A 26,048-nucleotide genomic window follows, 5' to 3' on the forward strand; every position below is an offset into this window, starting at 1 on the left:
ACCCAACAAAGACAAAAACTAATTAAATAAATAAGAGAAAACCCTTTTCTCCACCTATGTTAATGCTCTGATTGGTCATTATTATAATTTATTCTGACACAAATGTTGATATTGTGGCCCTTGAATCAGTTTGTGGCCCTCGCTGTGATAGAGTGGCCCATCCCTGCCTTATTACATGTTCCATTTAGTCCATTCTGCATGATGTTCAAGTTGGTTATTAAAAAAACACCAATCATTCTGTATTAATTCAACAGAATTCTTTACTTTGTTGATCTTAAACATATTTGACTAAAAATTCCTACCTTTATTTCAAAAACACTATATTTACATATAAATACTGTGTCCTATACCAGTGCAGTATATAGTAAAAAGTACAAACTTTGTATAAAAATGGCATTGAAACACCCTGTATATACTGTATGTACATATATATCCATATCTAAAGAATAGAAATACACATAAATCAAAACTGGAGCAAAAGTAATTATTAGGTGTAGGGTTTGACGGTCATATCTTTGTTGTGATGATCTGGATTTTCTGCCATTTTCTTGATTTCCTGAAGGAGCTCAGAGAAAGGCGGCCGACCCTGGGGCTTCTAGAAGGAGAACAGAGGGGATTATGGGGATTGGAGTTCATATATCAGATGTATGTTTTCGGGGGTGGGGCTACCTAACCTCATGCCAGCAGCGGTACATGACAGCGTACAGTGATGGGGAGGCGCGATGTGGCCGATACAGGCGGATACCTCTGGTGATGTCGGTCACCACCTCCACGTTGGAGCGGTTTTCAAACGGGGTCCGACCCTCAGAGTAGACCTCCCACATCACTACACCTGCACAGCCACCAACCAACATGGTTATGACTTAAGTAGAATACTCACACGGTAACTGAGACGTGCAACCCCCTTTTTACCGAAAGACCAGATGTCGGACTTGCTGCTGTATTTGCTGTAGTGAAGAACTTCTGGAGGAGACCACTTTACTGGGAACTTGGCTCCACTCGAACTGGTGTACTGGTTGTCCAAAACATATCTGGAAGTATCAACATTATTTATTCTCGGAGTGGAGTCAAATTAAAAGCTGCTTCTGGGTTTTCAATTGAACCTTGAAAATAAAGAATAAGTGGCTTTCGGGAACTTTTTGGAATCCCTTAAAGCAGTGGTTCTCAACCTTTTCAAACCCCAAAATAAAGGTCTCAGAGAGCGGGGACCCCCACTGTAGCTGAAAGTGGTTGAACACAAACATGAACATTCTAGAACAGTCATTCTAGAACAAGGCCATCTATGAGGGGGAATAAAGGGGAGAGATTTTTGGGGTCCATCCATAAAGTCAGTAAAATGATGGTCCATTGTTCTATGAATCTGTGATAACCACATTTATTTATTTATATGAATAACATTCACTGTTATCCAGGAACATTTACTATTATTTGTGCCATAGTATATAGTTAACTTAAAGATGTAAATTATTGTTTTAAACCCCATAATGGGTTAAAAGTGACCAAAAATGATGGAGAATGTGGTGAAACCACAGAAATCAGTTAAAAGTTGCAAATTAGACAGAAAAAGTGATAAAAAGGATTCAAAGTGTCAATATTAGGACAAATAATTTAAACTGGCAAATAATGGGTATGACAAATGGTGAATGTGGTTAATTGGCAAAAAAAAAATCATAAAATATGGTGGAAGGAGGTTAAAAGTGACAATAATGGGTCAACAATGTGACATTAGGTGGAAAAGTGGTGGAAAGGGTTTATAAGTGCTGAAAATGTCTCAACAGTGGATAACGTGTAAAAAAATAATTGAAATGAAATGGAGAAGTGTCAAAAATGGGAGTAATGTAGCTAAAATGCACTAGAAGGAGCAAAAATATGGCAAGAAATAGTGATTAAATTAAATATGGCAAGTTTGGTGTAGTTATTGAAAAAGGGTAAAAATAAGAAAAAATGGGCTTAAATTGTTCAAAAAAATATTCTTAGTTTCTTGAAGGCATCTGTGGACCGCGATCCCAAGGTTGAGAACCACTGCCTGAGGGAACATTTCTAGTCTTCTATTTGTTTCAGTTTTGAATGGGATAAAAATCACATCCTAAATTAGACACAAGACCCCATTTAGCAACAGATAGCAAGAAATACACCAAGTATAACGTTTCAATGGCTATCTACCAACTTGCTAAGTGTCCATGTCAATGGTAATTAATGGCACTGGGAGTCTCAGGAAGTGTTTGGTGTTTAGCATTTAGCCTAAACATGGTCCTGCTTCTCCTTCACTAAAAAAAATGCTCTTTCACATCTAGTTTCAAAAGGAAAAGAGAACTCAAACCTGGTCATTCCAAAGTCACTGACTTTCACCACATTGTGCTCATTAACCAGACAGTTTCTGGCTGCCTAGGGAGGAAAACAACCAAAAAGACATCAACTTACAGCAGAACACAATCTAAACTATCCTGGGAAAAAAGTGTTGTAATTATAATACTTTAAATGTGTAATAAAGTTGAGACAGACTTTGGTTTCCAGCCAAGTCTCACCAGGTCTCTGTGGATGAACTGATGTTCTTCCAAGTATTCCATCCCCTCGCAGACGTCCTGACACACGGATATCAACCAGGCATCGGTCAGCGTTCCGCTCTTCTGCCTCAGGAAGTTCAACAGACAACCGTTTTCCATGAACTCCGCCACAATCAACAGGGGGCGCTGCTGCAGGCAGACACCGTACAGCTGCACCAGCTTCGGGTGGCAAAGCCTCCTGGAATTAGAAAATCTCCATCACCGCCAACAAAGGACTATGGTATTCTAGGCAAAGATTGGTGTTGTGAGGGTTTTTTCCTGAGCAGATCATCTGCCTATCGGGCAAGATGCTTGATGCTGACCCTAGAACTTTCTTTCAATACCCCAAAGTTTGTACTGTCTGGTAACACTTTATTCTCTGACATTATATTAACAACGAACAGTTACATTGTCCTCATTCCCCCCCAGCAGCAACAAGTTGTCAGGCTTTTTGGGGGTTTAAAGCCCCTTGAGATAAACTGGTGCCTGTTCATTTAGGGCTTTATAAGTAAGAAGAAGAATCTTGAATTCTATTCTATATTTTATGGGAAGCCAATGCAGAGAGGCTAGAAGGATCCCAGAAGGATCTCCAATTATCAATGAAGCCCACCTCGTTTTCTGGACACCACCTCGATAGCCAGCGGTTAAATGATGACATGCGGCTATACATGTCATCACTGGTCAGATTTGGTAAGGGACCAGAGAAAATTACGGAGTCCGACATTGTTTTAGTATAAGCACAAACTGATTCAATGTTCACTTTGGTTGCTTCCGACTGACGACGTCGGGAGTCATTAGTGCCGACATGGAGGACTATCCTATCAAACTTACGGTTACTCTTTGCCAGCAACTTTAGATTTGATTCTATGTCGCCCGCTCTGGCCCCTGGGATACACCTCACGATGCCCGCTGACTTCGCTAGCTTCACGTTTCTCACTATGGAGTCGCCAATTATCAGAGTTTGTTCCCCGGTGAGTGTGTTGTCCTCACGGAGGGGGGAGAACCTGTTTGAGACGTGAACATGGTGGTGTCCCGAGCGCCTTTTTGACCTTCGACTATGCTTACCATGGACAGTAACCCAATCATTGCTGGCCGGGGGGAAGCTAAGCTAGAGCTAGCACGGTCCGCACCGGCTAGGTCCTGCTTGCTAGCTTCGGTTTTGGTATCAGGGGTGCGTTACCGCTTCTCCAGATTGTTGATCCTCGCCTCCATATCTAACAGTACGCTACACTTTATGCAACTACCATTGTCCCTAAAGGAGGACGAGGAGTAACTAAACATGTGACACACCGGGCAGGAGAGCGGAGGGGAGGAGAGAGAAGCCATAGGTGCTAAATTTAAGCTAAGCTAAGGACAAAAGGAAGTTTAAAGGAGATTACACTGCCTATAAGAGGCGAGATTGCTTTTTACTTAACCTTCGTACGTTTAACTGTACGATAAAAAATTAAAACAAGTGTTTTCAAGCCTAAAATATCAATGACAACAAGTTTGATTAGCGTTAGCAGAACACAGTAGAAGAGTGCTGCAAGCAGCGGTAGAGCGTAAACAGGAAATGATCAATACGTCCCCACGTCAGCACAATCTAGACTTTGATTGGAAACCCTTCAAGAACGACAGAAACAATAGCTCTAGAATTCTTCTGTTTGATCCACTCTAGACCGTCTGCGTGTTCACACTGACCAAACGAGGACTATCAGAGCTAATGAATCTTAGAACGTTTTAAAGCAGAACTAAGTAACTTAGGCTTAGCACTCCCCCTAAAGGTCCCTTTTGGTTATGTCACTGTCGTAAAAACTCTGCACCCACCGCCGCCTGCCCCACCCCACAGCTACATGCACACCTTTGCTCTCCCAAGACAGTAGCAACCGATCACTGAAAAATTCTAATACAACAGTGACACTAAGGGTGCTTTCACACATATAGTCCCATGTGACCATGTGAACAGTATGAGGAAGAGAGACAAGTGAAATAAATTAATGATGTGGGAGTAATACGGAAGGGAGTGTGGAAATATGTGATGTGTTTGTTTGTGTGCTGACAAAGCAGCTCTAAAAATGGATAGATAGATAGATAGATATTTGTGTGTGTGCTGCCTGATGACGGTACATGATTGCTGTGTGTTGCTGCTGAGCTGTCATTGCATGGAGTTGCTCTGTTCCTCTGGGAAAGGTCTTCTCCGCCTTTTTTTGCTGGTTACACCATGATATAAGTTTGTGAAAAGTGAATTTGTTGACAACCCTGTGCAGCCATGGGGCTGGTCATGATCTTGTATTATTTTGTATCGGGCTGCCGTAAAGCAGTACGTCTGCCACCAGGTCGGAGGAAGAGAAAGTTGCAAGTGTGGTTTTCTGGCCAGAGAAAGCAGGGTGGGATTAAAGACCCCCAATCACCCCATAAACACTTGTATTACTCTCACAGGGACTATGAGAAGGATTTATTAAGGTGAAAAAGTTCCTTAGTTCTGCTTTAACCACTCTAGGATCCATTGGTGTGAATGCACCTTTACAGTCCCACAACCTTTCACCAAATGGACTGATAGAAAACAGACGTCAAGCTGAGAGAAGGTGAGCCTTACATCATGACTCGGGCCTCCTCGTAGAAGTCCTCCTCGCACATGGCGCCTTCTCTAATGGCCTTGATGGCCACTTTGTGTTCTTCCCTCCACTTTCCCAGTTTCACCACTCCGAACTGCCCACTTCCCAGTTCCTTCATGAAGGTCAGCTCAGTGGGGTTGATCTCCCACTTCTCTGTAGAACAGAAAACAGTGTTTTATTACTGTCGTCCTGAGTCCTTTAACTCATTTAAAACGCAGTTGCTAGATTTCTGTTAAACACATCCAAGGGTGGACATGATACTCCCATTTTATTATCCTTAGTCTTACTTCTCATGAACTTTAGGATTGATTTTAAACTACTGTAATCTATTTGTAAAGCCATCAGTGGTCTTTCAGAGACTATTATCATTCAACAACATGGTAAGGCTTTACAACCATCCCGTATTTCAATGAATGTTGGGGTGATTGTTACTTTGCTGTTTTTCACCAAATACCTGCCACTTCAATATAGTTTAAACATTGACAAAGGCAGGTAAAGATATGTGTGTACCTGAACTGAATCCCGCAGTGGCGGGAACACACCTTTCCATCGGTCCCACTGCGTACCGGAGTCTGGTCACCAGACCTGCAAACACACAAAAACTTTTCAACGTCAACCTATACAGTATCTACAATGTTGGCCATTCATTGTTTTGTATTTCACGGTTGCTAAGAATGGGATTCTTTCAATGGTCGAGAGTATTACCAGAGTTACAGACAAAAGCTGGATAATGTAACCGAATGACCTCCAACATTCTTATTTATATGGTTTTTTAAATCCCATTTCACCACTTTTTCCACCATTTTTGGTCACTTTTAAATTCATTTCTGATTAAAACAATGATTTACATCTTTAAGATGTCTATATACTATGGTACAAATAATAGTAAACTTATGCAGATGAATAAATAAATGCGGTTATCACAGATTAATAGAACAATGGACCATCATTTTACTGACTTTATGGATAGACCCCAAAAATCTCTCCCCTTTATTCCCCCTTATAGATGGTCCTGTCTCCACATGACTGTTCTTCAATGTTCATGTCTGTGTTCAACCACCTTCAGGTACAGTGGGGGTCCCCGCTCTCTAGAACCTTTATTTTGGGGGTCGTGGGCTGAAAAGTTTGAGAACTACTGAGATAGATTAACATGTCTTTGGCATCAGGAGCAACCTGCAATGAAGGAAGCAGAGAACCTCGATCGAGTGCGTAACTTTACATGTATTAGGGAAATGAAGTCATGTCCAGGCCATTGGAAACACCAGCATTAAAAGTTTGACGCCGACGGTCCCTCATTAATTGTAGTACTTTCAGTCTGTATTTGAGCAGTTCACTCTTTGTTTAAAGTCGACTGCTGAGAATTAATTACAACCAGTGACGTGCCATGAGCACTAGGGTTGGGTAGACAGGGCGTTGCAAATTGAGACCACCAATGTCAACAATAATGACTATTTCATATGTTTTTTGCTGGCAAACGTTAAACAAAATCGACATCGTAAAACACCATTAAAGAAACATAAACAATTCTCAACAAGATATATCTCATGACACAGCAACGTATCCGTTGTTTGTGTTGGAAACACAGAAACACAGAGAAAATGACGACAACAACAACAACTCAGAACAGCCTCAGTGAGGAGCATCCACAAAGCCAATCCTTCCATTTGTTCCATTCACTGTGAAAGGTATGAAACATGTTCTGACCTGACCTTTGCTAAAGGTCTGGTAACTCAGATGTCGGTTTCCTATCTTTTAAAAGCTGTTGTTTTTTCCTCAAAAGAAAGTTTCTTTATTGTCTCGAGCGCTGTCATCCTACCTGTAGTGTTATCCCGCCCACTAGCTAGAGAACGTAGCAGCAGCCACGCTTTATCAATTCACTAATGCACTGTGAACTTACGTATAGCATTTAGCATAGCACCAAGCATTGTAGAGAGCTGCCTTTTTACATAAATGATTTTCATCTTGGGGAACTGACTGTGCATGTGCAAAAACATAAAAACACGCTATGGGGCCAGAGGCAGAGCAGCAACGTGCCTTTGGGAGAGGGTGTGGCCTCCTCCTGCCTTACAGTGGAGTGAGACAGCGTCTCTGCCGTACCAGGAAATAGCGATGTTTATAGTCATTTGGGCTATGAAAAGCACAAAATGCTGACACTTTCAAAATTATAGGTACTGTAGGAAAATAGAAAAATAAATAGTTTATAATGATATTATGACTAAAACAAATAATCAAAATATCAATTTACCCTTGGGTAGGCACTGCCTACCTTGCCTACCCTGACTGCACTTCATTGATTACAACTATGCAAATATTCATTACAAATATGTGCAATGATGGCTTCAACCAACAAAAAAATTGACCGGTGGTCGGACAACTAGGTCCAGGTGCTCTTGGACGTTTTTGGTGGTCATTATTTAAGTTACAGGTCACCTGTACAAAGTAGCTAGATTCAAAATTTGATGGAATCATCAACTAGTAAATATAGCTCCAGGGAGATAATAACAACAACGAACTAAAGGGTTTCTGGATATTTTGGTGGGAAACTTGTGTCGTACCTGCTGCGTTGTGTTCGTGGTAGCAGATGACCTCTGCAATGGTGTTGAAGGTGTGTTTCTCAGCCAAGAAAAACTGACCTCCATCACTGATTTTGATCTGGTAATGACGAATGTCTCCATCGGCGCTGAACACAGACCAAATCAAATTAAAAAAGTCAGACTAGCCTCCAAAGAGCTTTCTCTGTTTTTCAGTTAGTCTGGTATCTTATTGTGAAGGAATCACCTCAGGGTCTTTGTGTAAACAGACACGGTATAGATTCCTTTCTGACTCGAATCTCGAACCACAAAACCACCTTCTTTGTTCTGAAACACCAGAAGAACAGAAAAAAATGTCAACTTTAACAAGAAACCATCACTTATTTGTAAAAACAAACACTAGTTACATCTGTGTAGTGGACTAGCATTAGCTAGCTTGAACATGTCAGGAAGGTGAGGCGATGAAGAACTCAGAGTCAGACAGAAAACAGGAATAACACAACCAACCAAAATACAAAATGAACTCTGTCCAGGATGAAAAGTACTCACGAGGGACAAACACTAAGAAACAAGTCGTCATCAAAGACAAACAAGAAAGCTTACACATGCCGACTAAGCACTCCTTAAATAGGACAGATAATGTAATCAGGAGATGAGAAACACCTGAGGGGAAACAGGAGTCTCTCCTCACTTACGCCAGACATGGACCATAAACAACCCTAATGTGTGGCCACCAAACTAAATGCACTAAATGACTTCGAAAACACCCAAGATGACTACAAAAATACACAAAACAACGGAAAAATATCTAAACCAACAACAAAAATTACAAAATGACAACAGAAATACACAAAATTACACCAAAAGTATATATACAGTACAACAAAAAATACAACAAACCTACAGAATGATGCAAAAAATGCACAAAACAACAAATTGTAAAATAACATCTAAAACAACAAAAATAAACACAATGACACAAAAAATACACACAAAAGCTGTGTTAATGCGCCGATTGGTCATGTCTGACAAGACAGGGGGGTGGCATACACTGGAAGGGCTACAGCACAATCCAAAGAATAACAAAAGAACAGAAAAATATCCAAATCAACAACAGAAAAACACAAAATGAGAATAAAAATATACAAAATGACACAAAGAAATACACAAAACAATAGAAAAATATTCAGAACAACAAAAAACACAAAATGGGAACAAAAATATACAAAATGACACAAAGAAATACACAAAACAATAGAAAAATATCCAGAACAACAAAAAACACAAAATGGGAACAAAAATACCCTAAACGACACCAAAAATACACAAGACAGCAACAAAAATACACAAACTTACACCAAAGGTATAAAAAACTACAACAAACCTACAAAGAAAATGACGTGAAAAATGCACAAAACAACAAATTGTAAAATTATATCGAGACAGAGGGGCAAAACACAAGCAGAAAACACAAAAAAATAAAGCAGGAAGTAGTAGAAAAAACATTAACACCTCAAAAGGAAAACTGAATTTTGGACACAGGTAGTGTTGTAGTGGTTTGGATGAATGACACGGTGTACAGCTTTAGGGTTGCTGGTCAGATGCGGACACAGGGTTTATCATGTCAAAGGGTTTTGGGGAACAGACCAGTCTAAAAACCTTTCAGTGTGTGTGTCTCAGTGAATCTGCTGCTGTTCAGTGTTCTTAGTGTAATGGATGTTGCTGATAGCGGTAGTCATAACATAGCAGAGCCTCCTCAGACAGAGACCTTGGTGAGTGCTGTCAGTGTACGATGGTATCTGGCCTGCTTAGGGAACTGACCAGGAGAGAGTTCTGTAATTACATATTGTATTTGGATCCCGGACGAGCCCCCAACTATTGTGACAGTTTGGATGATTGAGACAAAGTCAAGCTTTAGGGTTGGAGAGAATTCTGTAATTACATCAGGTATGAATGAAGAAGAACCACCTGCTGTCTGAGGAGCCGTTCAGCTTCAGTTCTGGTCATGTTCTCACAGTACCACCTTAAATAAAAAAAAAAAAAAAAAAAAAAAACACTCAAAACCGCTGAGTCATCAAGAATACCAACTGCTTTTCTTTTCTTAAACGTTTGTAAAAATGAGGCCATGTTAGTAAGTAGAACAAGTGGTAAAATAAATGACAAGAAAGAAAACTGAGAATACTCACGAGTTTGCCTCGACTCTGTTTCTCTCCATGACGTAGTTGCTGGGAATAAAACCTTTGTTTCTAAAAAGACAATTTAAGTTAAAGGTTAAGTACATCCTAAAACCACTTATTTCTGCTGAATCCATATATGATTAGGTATAAAATAATGTAGTTTATTGATCTTAGTCCCACTCTTCACATTTTAGTCAAAGTATTTAAATTGAGCATTTTTAGTTGTAAAATGTCAGAAAGACTGCCCTCTATGGGTTAAACGCTGCTATTACAATTACATTTTGCTATTGGCTGAGATTGATTAGTGATGTCACTATTGTCAATGTTGGCCCCGCCCCTACAATAAAAGACGATGGGAGGAGGGACTAGGTTTCATCAGTGAGCATTGATTGACAGCTCCATGTAGAACAGTGTAGTGCTGTGGGGGCGGGGCTGCTGTGACTGGGCGTGTCTTAACTACTCGAGGAGCCACGCCCATAATCAAGGCATTTTAGTAGTTTAACATTACGTAAATGCATTTCTATTCAATGCTTGTGGGTTTTTTTTTAATTATTAATAATATCTAAATTTATATATTTTTTAAATGTGTTCTTCATTAAAATAATTTAATCCTGCTTAAGTTTTAAATTCATGTAATTAATACCATACGCAACCTTAGCGGGGGAAAGGGGCATTGCCCCCCCCCCAGTGGTCAACATTTTTCATTACAGTTTTCCCAAATTCAATCGAAAAAATACAATTCTTAATATAATGTACATAATATACAAATATTTTAAGTACCATAAAACACAGCGACTGTACAAAATACGTATAAATTCATTTGTTTTTCTTTTAGAAATACATTTATTTTTGGCACTCGAGTCATGTGACTTGGTTCTTCGTCTGTTCGCGCAAATCTTCTTCACAATGTAAATGTTGAAGCGACACTGCACCCAGCAGTTCATGTATGGTACTGCAGCAAAAATGAAGAGGAAAGATTATAGCATGAATGTATAACATTAAACTAAAATGAGGACTTTTAATGAAAAAAGAAAAATAAATCAGGGCGGAGCTGCTTTCTCCTTGTAAATATGATGTTACATTTTATTTTTTTTTACAGTAGTTTTAATGTGTTTTGGACTAAGTGCTGGGATTCATTGGATTTTTGAATGTCCCAGGAAGATTTTAAGACCACATTTGATGGAATATATGGATTCAGTGCTGGCTTGTTTATGTCACCATTTTTTCCCCCAAGTTTGACAAAATAATCGACTGTGTTTACTGCAATGGTTGTGTCTCAGAATGGTTTATATGGTTAAAAACGGAAGATTCTAAACTTTCAAACGGTATATGATACTTGTGATATGCTGCTGTATTTGAGAAGCATTTAATCCCTTAACAGAGTGAATGAGTCAGAACATGGATTTTGACCCAAATTTGGGACGATGGACGTTACGACGCATATTTTTGTGGTGGGCAAACCGAACAATGTAAATGTGAACTATGATTGTTCGTACAACTCTAACCCATACACAGAGTTTGCGGGGGCACGGGGAGCATTGTCTTCTTCTGTTTGCGGAATTCTTCTTCACAATGTAAATGGTGAAGCGATGCTGCACCCAGCAGTTCATTAATGGTACTGCAGCAAAAATGAAGCAGAAAGATTTCATCACAAATTTACAACATTAAACGACGCGTCAACGCAAATTTTTGTAGTCAACATAATAATTGATGTTACTAATCCTTTTTGCATTATTGTGTATGTTACACAAATTGTGGTTGACGGTCTATATATTTAATTCTATTTTTTTCTTTTGATGCCCCGGCAACATTCTCAAACTTTACCTATGATTAATACTTATTATGATTGATTTTTTCAAATCCCAATGATTAAAAAAAAAAAATTAATGTAACCTTTAAATTCTTAAAATGTAATTTTATCATTTCTAACTTTAATTGTGATAATGAAATAGTGAAATGTGTTTTACACTATGTTATGTTATTCACCCCTCTCTATCCTGGGCCCTCCACCAGAACTCGTCCTGTTTGTGTAAGATGGTGTATTCTTCTCCCTGCAGCAGCGTCAGGTCCGTGTCCTCCTTGGCGCTGAAGTTGTACATGGCGACCACGCTGAGGAGCCCCAAACCTTCCCCGTCCTCAGGGGGGGGCAGAGGGAGCTCCCTCCTGGACTTCTCCACCTGGGATGCAGACGCCAACAATAACAATGAAATAAAAAGGGTAAAAAAGTTGAAAGGAAATTGAAAAAAAGCAGAAAAAAGCTAAAAGAAATTGCGAAAAGTTATCAATAATTGAGATAAAAGAAGTAGCAAAAATACTATCAATAAAAGAGAAACTTAAAATAAATAAAGTTTCAAAACAGCAAAACCTATTTTAAAAAGGTTTTTTTTTTTCAAAAGTAAAATAAAATCAGAAAGAAGTTTAAAGCAAAAAAATAAAGAAAAGCAAAATAATTTTAAAAAGTTTTGAGTTAAAAAAGAAAGTGTAAAGTTAAACAAAAAATATGTTTTTTAAAAAACAAAACGTTTTGTGAAGTTAAAAGGGAACTTAAAAATAGCAGAAAAAAAGCAAGAAGCAAAAAGTAAAAACTAAAAAAAATTTAAGTAAAACCCAAAAAGTTTAGAGTTAAAAGAAAAAGCGTGATGGTAAATAAAAAAATGTTTTGTAAAGTTTCTAAAGGAAGTGAAACGTACCCGTCGGGGTTTCCCCTGGAAACACAGAGAGCCGCTGCCCTCCAGCTCCATGTGGGTGTGAATCTCCCTGAAACAAACAGGATGGACTGGTGGGTTCACATGGAGGGACAACTGTGTGGTCGAAATATCTGAACTCTATAGCAGTGGGTCTATGAATCTGTGATAACCACATTTATTTATCTATTTATCTGAATAATATCCACTGTTATCCAGGAAGTTTGTTATTATTTGGGCCATAGTATATAGTCATCTTAAAGATAGAAATCCATGTTTTAATCAGAAATAAAACAGGTTAAAAGTGACCAAAAATGGTGGAAAAGGTGGTGAAATTGGATTTTAAAAACCACAGAAATTGGTTAAAAAATGCGAATTAGAGTGGGCAAAAAACGGACAAAAAAAGTGGTAAAAAGGGTTCAAAGTGTCAATATTGGAACAATTAATGGGCATGACAAAAGGAAAATGTGGTTAAATGGGAAAAGCAAGTTCTGATGAAGTATCACAAAAAGCATGTACCACGTTACCGAGAATTCAGTGAAATGACTCAGTTCCACCGAGTAAAACAAATGAAATTGTGCGACATAAAATCGTAATCTACGTTGAATTGCCTTTGAAACGATATCTCACACGACTATGTTCCGATAAACGACTATGTTCCGATAAACGACTATGTTCCGATAAATTTAAAAATTACCGGGAAAAGGGGGCCCCCGTCCCCTCCCCCTTTCAAAAACGTCTCCGAGAGGCTCTTGACAACCGCTCATAGAATATCCATGTCAAACTACAGCTCGATTCAACGAGCGTTAACGGAGGAGTAGTCATTTGAAAAATGGGGCCCCCTTATTTGATTCACAAATAAATGAGAACTCTATTTAGTTTTTTTTCTTCTTTTTGAGCCCCTTTGGGGCCCCAAATCGAAAATCGGGATCCGAGCATTGATGCGTACACATCCATAAATTATAACAACCAAAATTCAGCCCAATCTATTCACGAATAACAGAGGAGTAGTGATTTTAACTAGTGTAAACAACAAGAAGAACAACAACAACAACAAAGTGAGTGGCGTTTTGAGTCTGGAAGCCCGGCCGAAAAAGTGATGAAAAAATGGGGTCCCGACCCTAGGTTGAGAACTCCAGCTTTAAATGTTCTGCATTTAAGACAATCTCTATATTTAACCTAATTGTTTATAATGAACACATAAAGGAACCTAAATAAAAAATAAACCAGTCAACATCAACAGTGAAGCTCTGCAGAGTGGTATTCCATAAAGCGTGTTATGTTCAAACTCTGAGAATGTTCAGGCTCAAATGAGGGAAACTCTGAGTATCTCATTCCTAAACGCGAGGTATGTTCTTCTCTGAGTATGTTACCCGGGCAACATTGTCCGTGAACTAAACCTGGTTTTTATCAAAGAAACCCTGGGTTTCTACCTGGCTCCGCCTACCTGGACACCGTTTCTGAACACTTTAATGAACCTTAACACTTTTCTCTGAAACACATTAGTAACATCACACACCACAGATGTGTTCACATCATTACTAATGTGTTGCTTTACGGTTTTTTTTTTGTTTTTTTTGTGCAAACGGTAGTTTTCTTTCTAACATTGTGGATGTAGATCATTAAGTGAAAGACACTGAGAGGTTGATCTGCATTAAAACATCTACTGACGTCTGTAGTAAAGTTCTCTGAATACAAACATGTGGATAATATAAAGCAGGAGATGATCGTCATCCACTTTTAAGGCTCGATTGTTGTTTTATATTGTTATACAGTTAAATCTATAGATCACACATCTATAATGGTATGATGGCGCAGTGAATTGTGACGCTGCACTTGTAAGTGACGAGTTGCGGGTTCGCGTTCCGCTTCAGTGTTTTTTTATGACATTTTTTAGGACGTTGAGATGACTCTGGTGATAATATTACATTAAAAATCAATATAAATGATGTGATATCAAGCGGCATTTACTGTCTTTATATCCAGTGTAACAGGAGGACTCTCTATGCAGACATCCTATGATGCTGACACGTCTCCTCAGACACATTTTATTCATTCCGCTCGTCACGTCACTGAAGCAATAAAGTGATGAAGTGACCAAAAAGTGTGACTAATTATTGGTGATTTAAGCCACTATAGTCACTGAAGACTGAACACACCTTTAGAACAGGCTCATATTCATCAAACAATGGCTTATTTCACCCATTACGGTGAATAAATCACTATTTTCAGTTTGGTTGCCATGGCAGCTCGACTAAATCTCTGATCCATTGATGATGACTTTTTGTCGCGCGTGTGCACGTAAGTAACCCAAGGTTTACATACTCAGGGTTGATTGACCCACTTCATACCAGCTGTAATGGAATCAGATACCCAGAGTTTCCCATCGCGGGGTATGTTGACCCAGAGTTTATGGATAGACTCAGAGTTTGTTAACCCGCCTTTATGGAACACCCCTCCGTAGCAACAGGTGTGTTGCCAGGTTGGGTTTATAAACATACCTGGTCTGCAGAGCACAGCAGCAGCAGCAGAAGATAGAGTACATGGAGTGATCTGTAGGAGGAGAAACACACACATTACTTATGAGAGCTTCTACCTGTCATAGATCTATGTGTAACACGAGTGCAGCGGTCCTGGAGCAGAAACTGTGTCTGTCTGTGGTTTAACTGGGGCTGTTTGACAGGAAGTGTGTGTGTGTGTGTGCGTGTGTGTGTCTTTTACAGGTGGAGCAGTAGCACATCTATGTACCTATGTCTATAACACAATAAAAACAACACCCTTAAATCATAGTTTGTATTGTGTGTTTTTTGGTGACTTAGCATGTGGTTTTGTGGTCGTTTAGTGTCGTTTTTTTCTCATTTTGTGTATTTATTTTTGTAGTTTTGTGTGTTTTTAAAGTCATTTCGTGTAATTTTGCTGTCAATGTTTGTTTTTGGAATCTTTTTTGTGTATATTTGTAGTAGTTTTGTGTGTTTATTGTCATTTTGTAAATGTCTGTCATTATGTATATTTTTCTGTTGCAGTTTTGTGGAGAGAGAATATTTAAACATTGATGCAATCCTTTCATTTACTGATGACATCATTTAGGAAAGATATAGATTTATATCTGATGGACTGATCTATAATCAGCTGAAGCCTGTGTCTCGATCGTATGCGCAGATGAGTGAAGTCATATTCAGTTAATTAATGAATATGTGACTTCACTCGTCCGCGCATACGAATCGATACACAGGCTTTATAAACTGACTGTCAATGTGTAAAACCGTGAGACTATTTATGATATTAATCCATTGGATGGATATCCCATCCAATGGATTAAGCTGTTCCTCCTGTGAAGACGGTCGCTCTGCTAGGTTCTCCATTGATTGGTCAGACGCTGTAAGCTCCACCCCTTTCATGTGAACGTGCACATATTGAGGCTGAAAACTCTTGTCTCGTATTTTTATGAAGTATGTGTTTACATTAGGTCGATAAGCCTGAAAACATCTGGTGACAGATATCGTTATCTTAACTTTTCTTTGTGGTTTCTGGTCTCATCTTAGATCATCTCATCTCTTCATATCCTGTCTCAACTTATCTTAGCCTAACCTCATCTCATCTATCTGAATCTGACTAGTTTAGCCGTTTTTTTAGGTTCTCCTTATTTCAGAGATGTTGTACTTACTGGAGTGAATCATGGCTCTTCTTTTCTTCTTCTTCTTCTTCTTCTTCTTCTTTGATCTCCTGCTCAGCACCAGGATTTATTCTGAGTAACAGATGTAGAATCAGAGGTGGAGATCATGAAAAATACCTCAAATATATCATTTATAGGACTCGTATCAGCGAGTGTTTCAGTGAAGAACATCTACACAATGAGATCGACAGGAAGTGAAAGAATGACGGAAATGAAACCACAAAAGCTTCCGTCTGTCTCAAAACACTCCAGGAAACGCACACACATGCATGCACACACACACACACACGCACACACAGATGTACAGAGTGCCAGACAACAAACCAGATTATGTGCAAATATTCATTAAAATGACATGTTATGCCTGATGTGTCCACCGGGGGTGGCACTGCATTTGTGACATTAAAGAGATCCTCCACTGTTTTTACAAATGTGGCCTAAAACCTTTGAAATGTCCTTATTAGTAGATCTATGTCTAACAAAACACATTATTAATATGCACCATATTAATTCTATTTACTTTTAAAAAATTGGACTACTTTACAGTTCTAGAGCCTGTGTTCCTCCATCTTGAAATCACATGATTGATGATGTCACACGGCCCCACTGCCTGTAAACATCCCATTGTTTTCTATTGGGATGAAGCAATTTTTCAGTTAAAATGACAACTTGTGCTGCTTTTGGTTGATCTAAATAATCAGGAAAAGTTAAAGTTGTTGATGTAAACCTCTTTTGTTTACAGAAAGAGGATAAAAACATTTGTGACCCAAAAAAAAAATCTGTAACCACAGGGGTAACTGTTCCATCTTTGAGGTTTGGTAGTAGACAATGAAGCAGAGATGAAAAGCTCTCCTAAGGGACCTTAACTCGCCCTTAAACAGTGCACTGACATGCTCTGGTGGCTGAAGTTAGAGAGTAAATCACAGACTGTTAAAGACACACAAACCCTGAGGATAGAAGGACTTTTGGGTGGGAGTCCTTCAACAGCCTGTGATTTAGTCGCTAACTTCAGCCACCAGAGCGTGTCAATTCCTAATTATATTTTTAAATGCTTTGTACGACCGCGTATTAGGACCACATTAAAATTAATAGAAATCTGAGCACTACGAGATTAAAGTTGTACTATTTTGAAAATAAATTCGTAATTTTAGGAGAATGAAGTCATATCTTAATAAAATAATAACTTTATTAGTTGTACTATTTGAGAATAAAGTTGTAATTGTATGAGAATAAAGTCGTATCTTAATAAAATCGTAATTTTGTCATGTGTGAAACTGAAAGAGAAATATAATCTCACTGTATGTACCACATTCTCCACAACGCACATGTGACCGAAACACAGACAAGATCTTGTTTGTATTTCAATTTTATTCTCATTAATATACAACTTTATTCTTGAATTACTATAACTTCATTCTCAAAATATTATGACTGTATTCTCGTAGTGCCTAGATTTGTATTTTTATTTTAATGTGGCCCTAATACGTCGTCGTAGTTTTGCTTCGGGGGCAACAAATAAAAAATAAATGAAGAAAAACTTTCCTTTTAAAATCTTTCCTTGTGCATTACAGGACTTAAAGTATATAAAAAGTATTAGTTTAACTTTGGCTCTAGCTTTAAAATTCTATTGCTAATTTTAGAATCCGATGTGTTGAAGTTAATAAAGCTGTTTTTAAAAAAAAACTAAAACCTTCATACGTCACTTCCTGTGTGCGTGTTTCCCGCCGAATGATGGTAAACCGAAGGTTCCTCCTGTCGGTTCGGTTTTGAAGGAATGCCCGCCTCTAAGTCGGTCCGGTTGGGTCGGAAACGGGTTCTGCCGTCCTGTCCGAACCCGCTGTTCCTGCAGTGGCTCACGGAGCTCCGGGACGAAGCTAAAGAGAAGAACCACAAGATCCATTACACCTACCAGAAGGTAAACACCACAACCACTACGTCCGCTACACCAGAGAAGCACGTGATTGGATATGATCTGAGAGTCACGTGATCAACATTTATGAATAATAATGACCAATCAGAGCACAGGAAACAACAAAGCGTTTTTACTGTGTTTGTTTCAGTTTGTAAATGATGCTTTATTTGTAAGTTTTCTTATGTCGTTTGTTTGTGTCTTTTCATTGTATTTCATTCTTTTAGTTTTTGTTGTTGATTCGTGTTTTTGTTTCAGTTTCTAACTTATACTTATTTTTGTGTGTTTTGAAGTCATTTTTGTAGTTATTTTGGTGTTTCTGCATCAATTCGTAAATTATACTCTTATTTTGTGTTTTCTTGAGTCCCGTGTGTGTGTTTTATTGTGTTTTAAAGTTACTTTTGTCAGTTTTTGTTGTCATTGTGTTTTTGCGTAAATGTTGTTATTTTGTGTGTTTTTGTTTGAATTTGGAAATTATACTATTATTAGTATATTATTTATTAATTATACTATATATATATATGTACATTTTTTTAACTGTTTTCTATCTGTTTTTGTTGTTTATTTGTGTGTATTTTGTTGTCATGTTTTGGTTTGACATTTTTCTAATTTTGTTGTCATTGTGTTTTAGAGTCTTTTTTTGTCATTTTTGTTGATATTTTGTGTATTTTTGTTGTTTTTTGATACATTTGGTATGTTTTAGTATTTTTCCGTTGTGTTTTCCAGGCGATCAGTTCTTTAAATAAATATCCTCTCCCACTGAAAAACGCCAAAGAGGCAAAAATCCTGCAGAACTTTGGAGATGGAATCTGTAAAATCCTGGACCAGAAACTTCAGAAATACTACAGAGAGAACGGTGAGGGAGGAGGGAGTAGTGTGGGGGGGTATGTGAACAGGTCATGTGACCATCTTCTCTCTTCAGGTGGAGACGCTCCCATTCACTCTCTTCCCAGAGGACCGCCTTCTCCTCGTCACCATGACGCTCGCATCCTTCCGGCTCCACCCCCTAAGGTACGGAGAACATTAATTCACTATCAACATGTCATTAATAAAGACATGAGCATTAGCATTAGCATCAAGCTCCCCTTTGACCATAGCAGAGGAAGGACGGTGCCGACCACATAAAGACAATGAAGAAGAAGAAGGAGTACGTTCCTCAACGAGGGTCCGGGGGCTACGCCGTCCTGCTCGCTCTGCACCGCAAGTCCCAGGTTCGATTACTCCTCCTTGGAAACCAGTCACAAGATAACACGATCGCCAGTCGAACCGTAACAGTGTCAGGTCTGATTGCTCAGTCCAAAAAAAGTTCATCTTCTTCCTCCTAAAGAAACTGAGGAAGTCTGGCTGCAGACCTGCACTGTGAGGTCCCTCCATGGTCGAGACCTGAGTCTTCTGCTGTGAGGAACATAAAGGTAGATGATGGTGTGCACCTCAAAGCCATTAGCAACCCGCCATCAAACCATCAAATCAAAGAACAACGAAAGAGGTAAAAAACAATGACTGGATACAATTTCTAACATTTGTACATAACAAAACAAAAAAGCCATATATATATATATATATATATATATATATATATATATATATCCATAAGCCTGTCTGAACAGGTTTTTTTATGTGTTTTTATTCATCAGGTTTGTAAAACAAACCAAATGGCTGTTCCATTTAACTAATTAAATAAAAATAATGAAGATTTTTGGGAGATTATTAAAAAAAATAGCCGATTATAGAGAAGCCTTACAGGTGTTCATCTCGTTTTGTTGTTCAGTACGCTCGCTTTTATTTTGACAGGCTTCGGGTCATCACAGTGGAGGTCTGCAGACACATAAATCATAGTAACATTATACACATAAAATAATTCCACAAGAAATAAAGTGTATTCACAAGTTCCGTACTGTCCGGTGCAGTCACTTTTATTTTGAAGAAGACTCAGGTCCTGACAGTGGAAGGGACCTCACAGTGCAGGTCTGCAAGGTAGGGTCATAACAGTGGAGGTCTGCAGCCAGAACCCTCTCAAAGAACCATGTTCTCCGGCTATTCCTGTAGGTCCAGGATGGGAACGCCTTCATGTTTAAGATGGAGCTTCAGACGGCAGCGCAGCCGTTCTGTGACAAGTCCTTCTCTGTGGTACGTGTGTGCGTGCGTGCGTGTGTGTGTGCGTGACACTAATGCTCTCCCATTCTTCAGCCCGACCCTGGCAGTAAATACACGGCCTGGTCTTCAGTCAGCACGTTGATCCAGAAGAATCTTCTACTGAAGACTCACAGCCCTGCTCGGTAGTTTATCATTCTAATTTATTATTAAGTATTGATATTATTAAATCATTTATTGACTAATATTTATTATTTTGACACTAATTTGAAGTTTTGGCCTCACATTTAATTTTTTCTCCCTTTAAAATCAAAACACTTTAAAACTTTCCTTTGTTTAAAAAAAAAAAAAAGAAATTCTATAGAATTTTGAGAAACTTTTTGCAATTTTTTCAAACAAGATAATAAATTAAATGTAACATACATTTTTCGATACTGTAATTATTTTCCTTTTTTCTAATTTATATATACAGTAGTAATTTATTTTAAATGCAAATATTTTCCCATTGTCGCTCCGAAATGGCGACACAGGCACGGCTTCTCAAAGACGGGCGCTTTACTTTGGTGAATGAACGCCGTGAAAACTACAGGACATGAAGTACATACAAACTTTAGACACATAACTTGGTCACGGGTAACACATGTACTTAAATAAAATGAACTACCTCGTGGCCGCCTGTCACTTCGGAGGTTCTTGGGCAGATAGTCTCAACAGTCTTGTGCATTCTAAATTGACATACAATAATTAGAACAGTAGCTTACACATTTACAGAACAATTCATAACAATAATCTCAAAATACCATGTGAAGCTGGCCTCGCTGCTGCAGGTTGCTCGGTCAAAGTCTCATTTCCAGGTGAATGCAGGTCTCACAGCCTCTTATACTAAACTAAAACCTCACGATAATAAGGGTGTATCACAAAATAAATAAAATTTCCCTTCATAGCTAAATAAATGCATCTCATTTAGAAAATACAACATTGTTACAGTATAAACTATAATAATTTTCAACAAAAAATATTTAGCCTTTGAAACAAAATTATTAATGTCTTTAAGTGCAAAGTAATTTCAACGACACTTACAGTATACTTAATACATGAAAATTTAAAAATAAATGGCAAAAATAGCATTTTATGATTTACATTTTTTCTTTTCAAGCAAAACACAAATAAAATAAATGTAATAAACTTTTTAAATTATATTTTTCCTTCAGTTTCGCCCATTTTTTTCCTTAAAATCCAAACACTTTAAAACGTTCCTGCATTTTTAATTTCTTCCTCTATGGAATTTTGTGAAACCTTATGACATTTTAAACAACGAGATAGTTAATAATATGTTACGTACATTTTTCGATTCTGTATTTATTTCATTTTTTTCAATTTCTATTTGGTAATTTATTTGAAATTTAATACATGAAGTTTCACGTAAAATTCTAGCATTTTGCCTGTATTTTTCCTAAAAATCAGAATACTTATTTTAAGGTGTTTTACCAAAATTTGAGATTTTCCATGTATTTATTTTTCTAATATTTTTAAAAGTTAACATATTTAAATTTTACTTTTCTGTTTTTTGCACTTATAATTTTCTATATGTAACTAGTACATATAAATATAACTATACAATTTCTGGATATTTTTTTTATTTATCGATCTATTAATGTATTTTGCTGTCAGCTACTCACTGACAGATGAAGGTCTGGCTCTGGCAAAGCGATTGGCTGCAGCTCAGGAGGAGGAGGAGGATGAAGAGGATAATGTGGTGGATCTAACGGTCAGTGACGAAGACGAAGGTGACGTCGCTGCTCCTGCTGAATGTCTCCTCCCTGGTCACTATGAGATCCTGCTGTGTGTGGACGTCATCGAGACCACAGGGTAGGACAATGTTATAATATTAATGATCATAATAATAGTAATATAGGACAAGGGAGCTGCCCTTTTCTGTATGTAGTAATGCTGTGCCTCAGCAGCTGAATGTAAAAGAGCAATAGACACTGGGGTTTTCTAATCCAGAGAAAATTAGATTCTCTGTGCACTTTATTTTACTGGACTCTCTTGGTTATTTAAATTATAAAATGATATTTTTGTTAACTGATTAAATACTATGAGTATATCTATTCTTGGCCTGTAGGGGGAGCAGTGGCTGTAAGCAGGCCCTTGTTGCGGAGCTGCAGAGGAACAAAGTGCTTTTCGACGTCAGGAAGTTGAATGTTGGCGACTTCCTATGGGTCGCACGGGAGAAAGTCCCGCCTCCAACAGGTGTGTTATTTTTTCAATAAAATATGTAATTTAGATCCTATAATTTATTACTGTTTTATATATTTATTATTACATATTATTGATAAAGTGTGGATTTGTGGGTCAGGGCAGCGAGCTGTGAGGAAGGAGTTTGTGTTAGATTTCATCGTGGAGAGGAAGAGGATGGACGACCTGTGCAGCAGCATCGTGGACGGACGATTCAGGGAGCAGAAAGTGGGACAATTATTTACTAAACAGAATTTAATTAAATTAAAAAGAGCAGAAGTTTATAGATTTCATTCTAAAAGGTACATGTCATTGTTAATTAATTATTAAATGATGTAAAGTAGGATATATATGTTGTAGCTGATAGTTTTGTTGTTTCCTGTTCAGTTCCGTCTGAAGCGCTGCGGTCTGAGCCGTGTGGTGTATCTGGTGGAGGAGTTTAGGTCGTCTCACCTCAGTTTACCTGAAGCTACGCTGCAGCAGGCTGTGGTCAACACACAGGTCAGAGCCTCCACCCCGTACAAAATAATACTTGTAAATTGTATTATTTTAATACAATTTACAAGTTTGAAGGAAGTGCACAAGATGTACTGGTCGATAAGTGAACTGGAGTAACGCCATCAGCTGAAACTGTTTGAAAAGTCAGGAAAAAACAGAATTTTTAGCTCGTGTGCAGCATCAGCTTTAGCAGCATTAGCTTTAGCAGCATCAGCTTTAGCAGCATCAGCTTTAGCAGCTAAGTCGGTCTTTATGCATCGGAGACCATTAGTACGTTTACGCAAAAACTATTTCAAGGAATCAACGATCTAACGGGTTAAATAATCTAAATCTGAGTCAGACTTGCTTCCTACAGCCATGGTGACTTCATCACTCTTGACCTTTGACCTAATGCAGAAGTACTGAACCAGAGCAAGTGTGTGAAAAGGCTTATAGGAACTTAATTTATTTTCCACAAAAGCATCTGTGTACAATAAAAGGTTTGTCAAAATGTACAATTATTTTAAAAATAAAACACCTATTAATTCAATTCAAAATAAAAATTCTCAGGCTCTAAGTACAGTTATATTTATAAACTCTAAAACTGAAAAAATAACCAGAATTCAATGCTGTTTTGGTGCAGTGCATTACATTTAATCTGATTGGTCGGCTATGATGTGATACATTTGATTGTTTTCTGGTTATTTTATTTTTTTGTATTGTCATAATGTTTGTTGATCATTTTAAAACCAAAACTAATAATTTACTTAGTAACGGTTGGTGTAGAAATGTCTTCTTTTAAAATGTACAAGTAAAATGTACAAGTAAAATGACTGATTTATAAATATACTCAAAAAAGTACAAGTACCCATAAAAGCAACTCAATTACAGTAACGCGAGTACTTCAACAAAACCTTTAAAAACTCAACCTGGTGATGAATATTCAAACTTAAAATGACAACTTTTCTCTTCTAATAATAAATCTAGTCTAAGATTAACTATTATTATTGTTGTTGTTTTTGTGCTCAGGTGGTCGACGGTTTCTTCGTTAAAAGAGTTCAGGATGTGAGAGAGTCGGCGGCGTATCTCACCATCATGACCCGTTACCTCACCGAACTCTACCAGGTCAGAACCCAACGGCGCACAGAGACTCCAACAAACATGGTGTGAACCACTTTAATTGGAACAGGGCTGTACTGGTTTTGTTCTGCGGTAGAAGCGGACACTTTTCTGTCGATCGCGGGAGCTAGAGGGCGACGTGGAGCGGCCTCAGACTCCAGGAGACGTGTGCTGCTCTCTGATGTCCTTCGCAGAGTTTAACTACGGCGCCGTGAAGAACAAGGTGAGCGGCCAATAAATGAACCTGATAACAAAGCCCCGCCCCTTTCCCCTTTGACAAGAACGTCGACTGCAAATAAATCAGACGATTTGATCTATGAATCCTAAACTCATTGCACGACTTCTACGCCAGTTTTTTTGTTGTTTTAATGAAGCTCCGCCTTCTTCAGCCTTTCAGCTACTGTTGCCGTGGAAACGTCCTAACCTGTTATGGCGATTGTTTATGTTTTCAGTGTCAGACGGTGAAGGAAGTGTTTGCGCGACAGTTGATGCAGATCAGCGGCTTGTCCGGAGACAAAGCCTCGGCCGTACTGGAACATTACGGCACTCCACACAGGTAACAGGCTTTTATTTTGGAGGGTAGAGCACTCCACACAGGTAACAGGCTTTTATTTTGGAGGGTAGAGCACTCCACACAGGTAACACGCTTTTATTTTGGAGGGTAGAGCACTAAACCCAGGTAACAGGCTTTCATTTTGGAGGGTAGACCACTATACATGGGTAACAAACTTTTATTTTGGAGGGTAGAACACTAAATACAGGTAACATGCTTTTATTTTGGAGGGTAGAGCACTAAACACAGGTAATAGGATTTTATTTTGGAGGGTAGAGCACTAAACAGATAACTTGCTTTTATTTTGGAGGGGAGAGCACTAAACACAGGGAACAGGATTTTATTTTGGAGGGGAGAGCACTAAAGACATGTAATAGACTTATTTTAAAGGGTAGTGCACTAAACATAAACAGGTAATGGGCTTTTATTCTGGAGGGTAGAGCACTAAACACAGATAACAGGCTTTTATTTTGGAGGGTAGTGTTAACCCTCTGTTTCCTCAGTCTGCTGCAGGCATACGATCAGTGTTCGAGCGAAGCTGAGAAAGAGAAACTTCTCTCCTCCATCAGATACGGAAAACTCCACCGGTGAGTTAAACCACCACCGAAAATCTTAATCTGTTCTTGACTTTCAAATTAAAAGAAGGAATAAAGGAAAAACTCCCAGGAATTGTTTTTCCGCGTCATCTCTTTACATAAACCATAAATCATATATATTAAGTCATTTAAATGTATTTAATCATTTTCAGATAATTTTGGGACACTTTTTTTTTCTTCTTGAAGTTGTACGGAAGCGTAAAGCTGCCACATAGACAAAAATATATTTTACATCACTATATTGTACAAACAATATAATCATATTGTACAAAAAGTATGTTTGTACAATATACGTATATGTTTGTACAATATAGTGATCCAAAATATATTTTCCCCCGTGTCAGCTCTATGCTTTCTAAAAAAATGTTTTCCCTGGTTTAAACTGTTTTAAAAATTCTATATTTTGTGTCATACTTTTAGTATATTTAAAATGTACTTTAGCCAATTTAATGAAATACAAAACTGAAAAAAAATGTTCCCTAATTAATAATGTTTTTCTAGTTATAAATGTAAGTTTGTCACTTTTTATAAAAACATTTTTTACAGTGCACCTGTGTAAGTGGTTGAAACTGTTGTTTTCCTTTGTTTCTGTTGCAGAAACTTTGGTCCAGCTCTGAGTCGCAGTGTTTATCAGCTTTACTGCACAGCTGGAGCGCTGACATAGCCCCACGTTTATCTGTTTATTTATACTTTTCACTGAGTCGTTCATTTATTAGAGAAGCAACAATAAAGTTTGTTCCTGAAAACTCAGCTGACGTCACATGGACTCTATGAGAACTATCGGCCGCTATATTTAAGATTAACAGTTATGAAATTAAAAATCTTATATTTAAATATGAGATTTATGAAAAAGAAAAAAATCA

The 26,048-nt window shown here is 38.1% G+C and overlaps 2 protein-coding genes across 7 annotated transcripts; one reads left to right on the plus strand and one right to left on the minus strand.

The window, feature by feature from the left end:
* Positions 1-29: 29 nt before the first annotated feature.
* txk (TXK tyrosine kinase) lies at positions 30-18,027 on the minus strand. Its single transcript, XM_028474841.1, has 16 exons — positions 17,901-18,027; positions 16,194-16,274; positions 15,031-15,082; positions 12,536-12,602; positions 11,832-12,022; positions 9,855-9,914; positions 9,637-9,691; positions 7,916-7,995; positions 7,693-7,817; positions 5,648-5,722; positions 5,119-5,290; positions 2,526-2,742; positions 2,321-2,385; positions 913-1,031; positions 675-832; positions 30-595 (listed from the first exon to the last, which is right to left on the minus strand). The coding sequence occupies exons 2-16, from the start codon at positions 16,204-16,206 to the stop codon at positions 488-490; spliced, it is 1,557 nt and encodes a 518-aa protein (XP_028330642.1). The 5' UTR covers positions 16,207-16,274; positions 17,901-18,027; the 3' UTR covers positions 30-487.
* Positions 17,907-26,010, plus strand: mus81 (MUS81 structure-specific endonuclease subunit). 6 transcript variants are annotated; one of them, XM_028474829.1, is made up of 15 exons: positions 17,907-18,117; positions 18,838-18,967; positions 19,034-19,122; positions 19,209-19,322; positions 20,158-20,238; positions 20,299-20,387; positions 21,874-22,071; positions 22,328-22,455; positions 22,562-22,668; positions 22,828-22,941; positions 23,947-24,042; positions 24,134-24,259; positions 24,489-24,592; positions 25,093-25,176; positions 25,783-26,010. In XM_028474829.1, exons 1-15 carry the CDS (start codon positions 17,977-17,979, stop codon positions 25,847-25,849), a joined length of 1,668 nt encoding a protein of 555 aa, XP_028330630.1. In that variant the 5' UTR covers positions 17,907-17,976; the 3' UTR covers positions 25,850-26,010. The 6 variants fall into 6 exon arrangements, with proteins under 6 accessions (XP_028330630.1, XP_028330631.1, XP_028330629.1 ...); XM_028474830.1 differs by having other exon boundaries at positions 19,212-19,322; XM_028474831.1 differs by lacking the exon at positions 17,907-18,117 and adding an exon at positions 18,120-18,283.
* Positions 26,011-26,048: the final 38 nt, after the last annotated feature.

Source organism: Gouania willdenowi, chromosome 18 (assembly GCF_900634775.1).
Source record: "Gouania willdenowi chromosome 18, fGouWil2.1, whole genome shotgun sequence".
Lineage (NCBI taxonomy): Eukaryota > Metazoa > Chordata > Actinopteri > Blenniiformes > Gobiesocidae > Gouania > Gouania willdenowi.